The sequence below is a fragment of the Gavialis gangeticus genome, unplaced genomic scaffold, assembly GCF_001723915.1.
Source record: "Gavialis gangeticus isolate Ggan-Ray unplaced genomic scaffold, GavGan_comp1, whole genome shotgun sequence".
Taxonomy (NCBI): Eukaryota; Metazoa; Chordata; order Crocodylia; family Gavialidae; genus Gavialis; species Gavialis gangeticus.
In genome coordinates, this window is record NW_017729025.1 from 32,491,967 (window position 1) to 32,501,599 (window position 9,633).

The 9,633-nt window shown below is 38.8% G+C and overlaps 1 protein-coding gene across 4 annotated transcripts in view; it reads right to left on the reverse strand.

The window, feature by feature from the left end:
• Nucleotides 1–605: 605 nt before the first annotated feature.
• PAPOLA (poly(A) polymerase alpha) overlaps nt 606–9,633 on the reverse strand; it is a 105,489-nt gene continuing 96,461 nt past the window's right edge. For 2 of the 4 annotated variants that reach the window (XM_019518600.1, XM_019518599.1), the window contains exons 20-23: nt 8,761–8,823; nt 7,263–7,340; nt 3,237–3,336; nt 606–2,799 (exon numbers count right to left, since the gene is read on the reverse strand). In XM_019518600.1, coding sequence (XP_019374145.1) covers nt 2,636–2,799; nt 3,237–3,336; nt 7,263–7,340; nt 8,761–8,823 — 405 coding nt within the window. In that variant the 3' untranslated portion in view covers nt 606–2,635. The remainder of the gene's footprint in view (nt 2,800–3,236; nt 3,337–7,262; nt 7,341–8,760; nt 8,824–9,633) is intronic. The other 2 variants (XM_019518602.1, XM_019518601.1) reach the window with 1 other exon arrangement.

Genomic DNA, 9,633 nt, shown 5'->3' on the forward strand with positions numbered 1-9,633 from the left:
CATTTGATTAAAGATACTTGCATTAAGTGTTTGCAGGATTGGGGTGATGGACTAAGAGTAAGATCAAGTGCTGCACTACTGTTAGTTTTGAATTGGTTGTTTCAGTATATGTTTAGGCTATTGGAAGAAAAGAGAAAGAGTGCCATCTGCTGATAACTAAGAAATAATCATTTCCAAGGAAACCAGAAGTCCCATGCTGGTTAGAGTACACTAGAGAATACCGTTTCAAATTAATAGTTTTTACCTTAGATAAAAATAAAAATGCCACCCCCCTCCCATGTCCCAGGATCAGTTAGGCATCACAATGAGAGAACAAGAAATTGGTATTATTCAACTGAGTTCAACTCTTTTTAAAATAAACTAGGGAGAAAAAAAAAAAAAGCAAAACAAAAAACCCATACACAACAGCAACTATTTTCTTTTAACTAACTGGCAGTTTTTAAAGCCAAGATCAATGCTAACTTACAGAATATTCTTTTATGTGATGCTTATTTCAGACACTTACATTCTATGCTAGTAGGAACAAATTAATTGACAAGTTTGAAATAAACAACCGGTAAAGCAATTTTGGACATGGGGGGAGGGGAAAAAAAATCAGACAACTATGGGATTGTGCTGTTTTTTATTGTGTTTTCAATGGAGAAATACATCATCTGTTTACAAAATAGCTCTTGAAAAATACAAGGAGTACAGATACTATAAAACAAAGCAAACTCCAGTCATGGGACACTACGTACATCATGCGAAAGCAACAGTCTGATCTCCCGGTTATGAAAACTAGAATTAAAAAGTCACTATACAGAAAGATTCCAAGTTTCCAGCTTGGCAAAACTTGGGTGCAGTTACATGAAACGTTTAATAAAATGAAAAAAAGATTTCTGAATGTGTAAACAAAATGACAAGACTAAATTTGTGCCTGGCAATTTCGATCTAAACTCCATAGCTACACAAAATACACAGACACCTTGTACACTTCAAATGTTAGTATAACCTTCTTTGGGGGGTGGACAACAGTAGGCTGCACAGGGCAAGGAAGAGAGAAATATTGTATACCAGACATCTTAGACAAATGGCAAAAAAAGAAAAAAAGTTCTCAGTTACTGCACAGCCTAAGGAAAAAAAAGAAAGGTAAGCTACACTCTGACTTTGGAAAATTAATTTAAAAGGATAAGGGGAAGAGTGTAAGTAATTTAGTTTTAACATGAAAGATGCACATGTAATAGGATGGAGCACAATGGGAGCAGGGAGTTTATAAAACATGCTAATCAGAAAGTATGGGAACTATGATTTACCATCCCATTTATTTCAGACTAAGTAATAGTAACATGAAGTTTGTTATCTACATCTGGTATCACTGACATCACTCATGTTCCCTAGACACTGGTGTTCTGCTGCTTATCCATGAGTCAGTTCTTTTAAAGAAAAAAAATGTTGCTAAATTTGTGACAGAACTACAGAACAAAAGAGAGGCTTAAACAGAGTTTACTAGATGCCAAGTGCTTACTAGAAATATGATTTTAAAAGTCAATGTTGTTCAGTATGTAAAACTAGTTCTGATGAGCCATCTAAAAATAAAAAGGTTAAAATCTTTGGGGAACAATATTTTGACTTAATTTAAAATTTGGACCTTCTTAATGCAGACAGGACTTCCATGGAGTGTACAAAAATTATCTTATATTTAGTGATCAATAGGCCATCACAACAGGTGTTACGCTTCACAGGCACAGTTTATTTACTTTGACGTTTTAGCCATGGGACAAAAATTTGGAGTTTGTGCCTCGGGGCTACAAGTTACTGGGTGTATGTACCTAACACTGTGACTTTACATAAGAGATTGCTTTCAAAACAATTTCTTACTTTGTGCATACAAGCTGCAAAACAAACAAAAAAAACCAAACAAAAAACCCCCAACTAAATGAAAAGCTTTTCCCAAGAAATATAGGAATAGGATCAGAAAGGGAATAACAAGTTTAATTAGCTCAAAGGAAAGTTTATTTGCTGTTTGATCGCTGATTTGTATGCACCATAAAATAATCCTATAAATAAAAATAAACCACATCTTAATTATGTCCCATCAAATACTTCCCAATTATTTTCTCAACATGTCATATAACCTCAAGATTTGACATTTTATTTTAAAGGTTTACTGCTACTTGATGATAGTAGAACTAGATACACCATACACTTTTTCTTCAATGTACAGAATATCACAGAACATTGTCCAATTTGCAGATTTGTTAGTAATGAAGAGATTCTTCAGTAAAAATGAAAGCATATCAGCTGAAGATCTAAAATTAGTCATACTCCAATAAAAAAGTACATAAAAGTGCATTTAAGGGATACTTATATGCCAGTTATCTCAATTTTTTCAAACAATGCATCAAACATAAATCTAATCAGAATGTCAAGTATGGCTACAAATAGTGTTCATGTTTATCTTTAAAGGCAGTAATCCTTTGAAATATTTAAATGCAACTGTTGCTAACACATTAATAGTACTCCTGGCTTCACGTCCTAACCTGGACTTCCAATCAAGTGGTGATTACAGCCCAGTAAGGGAAGTGCACAAAATATACCTAAATCCATTTGCAGTCATGTTTTAGTCTTGCACCCTCCGTTCTCCTTTTTTTTTTTTTTAAGCATTAGAAGACAACAGGTTGAGTTGGCAGATATTGTTTATGGACCCCTGAGGTTGTTTTTTCTTTACCGATTCAATCTCAGTTTTATTGAATTCTTGATAACAGGAATAGGATTTGCAGGGAGAGCAGGGATATCTGAAAGGTCTGTACTGGACGTTTTCTAGGAGGAAGAAGGAAAAAAAAAAGAAAAAGCGTTAGATGCATTTCAATTCCAGAAGATCTAAACATTTGAGCACCAGTTTTAAAGTCTATTGAATTGATTTGGGTATCCCAGAAATACACCAAGAATAGTGTTAATCGCAAAGAGAAATGCAAGCATTTTGTTTCTCCAGAGAAAAATAGAAAAGAAAGTTTGTAAAGAGTCCTTCTCATAGAACACCTTTAGTTTTCTACAGGCTTATGAAATGAGGAAGAAAACCCCTACAGACAAACTCAAACCCATTTGCAAGATACAACACTTGAAACTTCTAACCTGCAATAGGGTTTGCAAGGAAAGCAGGACTAAACTCGAAGTGATGCTTCATAAGGGATACAAACATCTGATTTTTGTTCTTTCAATTTATTTAAAATGGCTTTAGACTATTTGTAGGGACCTACTTAAATCACCGTTTTGCGATTTCTGCGTAAAGCGTGAAAAATGGCAGTTTCCACGATCACTGCGAAAAATGGCGTTTCCCACGATTTTGCATGGAATCACCTGAAAAAAAATTAAAGCTTACTGGAATCCAAAGAAAGCACAGCAATCCCTCCAGCTATGAGCACATGGTTTGAGAGACAGCTACCGAGAGGCTGAGCTAGCAACAGATTCAGTGAAGATGCCAGTCAGGAAAGCAAAAGGGTTTTGGCATCATCTTTTAAGGCGGATGCAATGCTGTACTCTGAAGATGACTGACTGGCCTCCTGGGCAATCAGTGAGGGATGGGGCTGCCAGGGCCGCTCAGCCAATAATCTGCATTTGGGGAGGGAGGGATGGGGGGTGGATTTGCTGCAAAAAGACTGCAAGAAAATCAGCACCACATGCCACAAGCAGCTTATGAAAAGCCCTTCATTTTGTTGCGATTTCAGTAGGTCCCTATCTATTTGATATACAATACACCCTTGTGGATGTAATAACTAGTACACCCATTTAGAGTAACGTCTTATTTTAGAAATAACCTACGCAGTCAAATACTGATGACTGGAGTTTTACATTACAAGCAAATTAATGGAACATCGGAAAGCCTTGTGTGACTTGTCAGTCAGAACTAAAAAAAACTGTTTACATCTAAAAATTCTCAGTACTGCACTTAGTTCAAAATGGCTTTATCAGAGTTTGCCCTGTTACCACTGCCCAACTCTCACTTAGACTTTTCACAGCAAAAAACAAAAAACCCCACACCCCTATAAATAACCTAGTACTGGCTGATGGCCATGAGCATGTACTACGAATCTGGAATTGCTTCATGGAAAAAAGTTAAACTAGCTTAATTTGTTCTTATTTATGAAAAAAGAAGAGAAAGAGTGAACACAAATGCAACAAGATTGTTAAATACAAAGCAAATTAAGGAATAGAAGCACACAAAATAAGAGACTTAAGATTCATTATGAACAAAGCAGGTATTATTATATGCTTAAGAAACCACTTATTGTGATCAAAAATTATTTTCCTGCTCATTTTCCTGAAATGTCATCATGACATCACTGCAATCAAACTACTCTTTACCTTTCTAATAAGTTATTGGGTAGTTCATATCTGGTATAAACTGGTTCAAAAGTCCTGAGTTTTTGGTGGATGAGAAGGGACATTATACAAAAACAGCTGTTTTGTTTGTGGGTCCTTTCATCTAAATGAATTGATAGTTTTGATGCGTGTGACAGTGAAAACAGAAGAGGGCTGCAAGGTGGGGGAAGAGAGGGAGGCAATTAATTTGGGCCAGAGGGCCACTTAAGGAGTTTAGTGAACTGTTACAGGCTGGGTCAGCAGCATGCACCCATCTCCTCCCACCCCCCACCCAGCTCATCCAAACTCCGTAAGTGGCTATGCCCTGTGCTCAGCCAGGTGGATTGGATGGGGTCGTGGGCAGGCAGGAGTGGCATCCAGGAACAGGATGGGCAAGCAGTGCCAGGGTCACTGGATGGTGACAGCACGGTTCATGGCCCAAAGCAAAGCTGCAATCCATTTGCTTCCTGCATGCACGTGACAGATGCTAGTTGTGTGGGCAGGGAGATACAGGGAACAGATCACAGCTGTCCTGGGCCGCAACCCCATGCTCCAATCCTGTGCCATCACCACCCAGTGATTCTGGGGTCTCCAGGGAGATTGGCTGGGACCCTGAGGGCAGGGAAGTCCAGGACTGGGACAGATGGTTCATGACAGCATGGGACTGTGGCCCAGGGCAAAGCCACAATTTGCTCCCCACACACCTCTGCCTGCGGAACTGGTGCCCATTATCTGGTGATAGTAGAAACTGGCAGTGAATCTGACCACTGTGCCACCCCAGCCCCACAGCACACCCGGAAGCAGATTCACCTGCATATGCCATAGCCTGGGCTGCTCCTCACACCTGGGTTGGGCCAGGCAGGTGCCACAGGCCAGACAAAAATCTCTTGATAGGCCAGATCCAACCTGCAGGCTGTACTTTGCCCATCCCTGGCATGCAGAAGTATACCACAACTACATTTTTAGGTGATTTAATAAACAGAAAAAAGAAATGTAACATTGCCCACTTTCTAGGCCACACTGGCCAAATTTTCTATGTTTTTTTCCCCCTTTGTACATTCCATTTTCCTGGAGGAAACCAGAAGGGGGTGATAGTGGCCATGAAGGTGAAGAGGCTAGTGCCAAATGAGGATAGCAGGGACAGCATCAGGCTGTGCCCTGCTCTTTCCATTATTTGCCATGTGTCTACCTGAGGAGGCGAGTGTAGTTCCTGTTGTGAAAGCTATTCCTCAAGACTTGCATGTCAGTGATCATAGCCACGTACCTTCACAACCCCTCCCACTAGCCCTGGGAGTGTGGGAGGAGTTGGGGAAGAAGCTGGGCTGCAAAGCAGATCCCCATGTACCCCAACAGGACTGAACCAGGGAGTGTCCTGCCTCTGGGGACTGACTCCATCCCTCCTGCATAGGCTGGGGGGCTGCATCTGTCTGTACCGGCCACCATTCCTGTGGGATGCTGAGGCAGAGGGCAGGAACAAGCGAGCACATATTCTTCACTGTGGCTATTTTACTTTAGTAGGCCGCTCAGGTACTCTTTCCACCCCTTGGGGAAGACAAGAGTCTGGGCCTGGCAGTAGCCTTCTGAGCTTGCTTTCCGACTGGCACCTCATTATGTTGTTTCATTTCACTGGGTAGGTATCAGACCCCCTATATTCAATATTATGTTTCTGCTGTGTACTAAATAGTGTTAAACACTGGGCTTGTGAGACTATGAGTTAGTCAAGGCCTCAGACTACAGCCAGTATATCCTTACCAGGCCTCCCAACAGGAGATGAAGTCTCATTTAATCTGCTGTAAACTGTAGCCTAATGATCTACCAATAACAGAATTATTGTTCCGTTATTCAGCAAGAGTTCTGTTGAGCCTGGTCCTCAATAACTGTCTCTCTCTGTTTGTTCCTCTCACTCTCTCTGAGAAAGGGTGAAGGAGAGGGTTATAACACTAAGAAAAAATGGGTACTTGGGTTTATTATAATGCAGCAATCAGTGGAGCAATAACAATAATTTCAAATTTCAGTAAAAATATTTTGTTTTATAACTGAAACAATGTTACTTATGGAAAAAAGCTTACTAAAAAGTTGGCAGAGCAGCTATATTATCTATTGATACTATAGAGTAAGGATCAAACAACTGCTACCAGGCCTATCAGATCAGAGATACTACTTCACCAACCTTAGGTATTGCAATCTGAAGTTACATTTCACACATTTAAGGCTTAATGAACCACCCCTGAACAGCAAGTATTTAACTGACCTTAGACTTGAGCATACAACATTTTTACACTAGCATTAGACTTGTTCACATCAGTATAGTCAGTGAAGACATAAAATTTCCAGTGTTATTTAAATTCAGCATAGAATGACCTTAGAAAAGTTAAGAGTATATTATAGCAAAGTGTTGAGCTGCCCTGATTTGCCATTCTCTTAACAGAAAAGGTTATTATTTACTCCTGTGGCATCTAATGGTGAGGAACCATAAAACCATCACCTGCAAGAAGCTACCCTAGTCTATCTCAGCAATGGGTGTAAACCCATATAAAGTTACACCAGTGTCTGTGCCCTGTGCTCAGCCACCTAAAGGGAAGTTTTCCTTGATTATATCATAATGTACAAAGGAAAAAAAAAGAGATTGGTGCTTAACACACAGCTCAAAGTTTAAGGGCACAGTTCTGTAGAATTTGTATGACTGTGTTCCAGCTGAAGTTATATGTTAAGTTTAAGAACTAAAATGTGTGTACACAAACAAATTATGATTATAAGCAAGCAATTAGCTTGCCATACATCACAAAATTTGCTATTATAAAAATCCTTGCTCCCTGTATTATTAGAATTTGGGAATGCTTTGTTATCATGAATTATTACCATGCTTTATCATGAATTGCATCCATGTAGTTGTGTGCATGAAACATCATTTTTTATGTCAGTACCTGAGGAGCTTGCAGAGATGCTGTTGTCTGCACAGTTTCTGTTTGGGAAGTAATATTAGTTTCTGTTTCAAGTTGTTCCTATAAAAGGAAGAGAGAGATGGGGGGGGGGGGCGGGGAGAAAGGGCAACAAAAACATAACTTAGTCTGCTTATAGGTATCCTTCATGGGCTACACAAATAACATTCTAAACATAGGCCACGATCCTGACAGAATGTGCCAAGACAGAACTCCATTAAAATCAGAGAGGCTCAGGCTGTAAATGCACAGGGCAAGAGAGGCAAGTATAACTGCCCAATGAAATTGCCAACCATTCTTGCAGAACACAAAATTAATTGATTACCTATTAGAATAACTAGCAGCCTGTGGTAATGCCCGTTTCATATTTACGTTGCTTTCAGGTTACATGATAATTGATCTATCACTTGTTTTACTGTCTGCCTTGTGTAGTCTCTACACATAGAAAAAAATTGTCTTTTTTGGGCCCCAAGTTTCAATAAAGATTTCTAGTGTGTTCCCCCATATTCAGTTTAGAATGCTAGAAAGTGTCTTCACATGTGAATAGCATGTCAAATACATGCACACACAATGCTACAAGATCTGCTACAGATTTAATTGCTTGCATTTTCTAGTCCTTGCAATTTTGAAAGCACTCTTATAATTGTGAACCACTGTAACATGATGTTCCTTAAGTCTGCCATGAACCTGAAATAATGACTAAAATGAGAACTCTCCCACTGATTTCAATAGGGAAATAACTGGTAACTAAACAGATCAGCTTCTCTATATGAAACATAACATTAAACACATTGTTTTTTACTATAAAACTCAAATCTCCCTAAAACTAAAATAGGCATTCAAATAAATACCCATCTTGATTCTTGGTTTAATACCAAAAACAAAGGTTTTTAGTACAATTGATGGCATTTATTTCATAATTAAACTTCAATTTCTAGGCTTAAAAGAAGTGTAGGACCTCAAATATGAAAAAAATACAAACGGGAATTTAGGCATAGCTTGCTTTCAGGTTCCCTAGGCTTCGTCATACCTAAAGGAAATATACACATACCTTCTGTATTCCCCCATTTATACTGAAAATGATTAAACAAACTAACTTAAATAAACCTTCAAAATAAAACTGGGCTCCTTGCTGCTGACAGAGAACCAGGCAGGCACTTCACCTTAACATAACTAGACTTTTAAAGTAGTAGCAGCTGAAGGAGAAGCTGATAATGCCACATCAAATTTAAATGGACCATAACAGAGGAGCAAGCATAAAAACTTGCTGCACCAGCTAGTCCATATTTTATAAAAGCAGCCTGATTTAATTTGTGTGTTTGAAAATCGACAGACTGCAATGGAAAAATAATTCACTTATTAGCCTCTGTCTCAAAGCAGTCTATGAGATGAACATGGAGGACACTACTAACACTAACAGAATGGGTTAGAGAAACATGGCTGAACTGGGGAAAGGTTCAAGTTGTAAAAGTAACATACATACCTTAATTTCCATTTTATCATGATCACCTGCATCAAGGCAACTCACATCTTCGTTTATTTCATCCTATTAAAAAAAATATCGAAATACATTAATGCATGTTAAAATGTGACAGGCAAAAAATCTTTAGCAAAACTCAAGACAAACTGGGTTTACACACAGCCTTGTAAAAATAAACAAAACCATGTGTTCCTAAAGATAATGTAGAATATGTTTAATATTTATGCTACTGTATGAGGCATAACAAATAACCTAAACCATATTTGGCTTTCAACAAATATTGTTTCATTACATTTAAAAATACTGTGGACTACCCACATAAGCATGCCTTATTACACAAAACCACCACCCATTAGACCAGTGGTTTTCAAACTGCCTACAAGTCAGGGAACCCTTTCTTTCACTACTTCTGCCATGGAATCCTTACCCCTACCTCCATGGGCCTTGTGAGCTGATGCAGAGCCAGGTGACCCGGCCAAACAATGGCAGCTCACCACCTCTCCGTTTGCTCTGCCATTACCCCCAATCTCTTTGCAGAACCTCTGATGACCTATTTTGGAACCCCTGGGTTCCATGAAACACAGTTTGAAAATTACTACATTAGACAGGAGGAGGAAAGTAGATACCCATTTAGTTAAAGGCATTCATCATGAATCACAAAATGGATCAACTCTATAACCAGTAATCCAGCTGCCTGCAACTATAATTGACAGGTCAAATTTCAGAGCAGCTTCAAAGAGCTAATTTAAAAAAAAAGTTGTCAGAAGTTTCCTCCATTCTACAGAGATGTAATCTCTCCTAAAAATGCATGTGGTTGAGACACTGTACAGAGAGCACACTCAGTTCTGAACCCGAGAGATTTAATGTTCTAGCTAT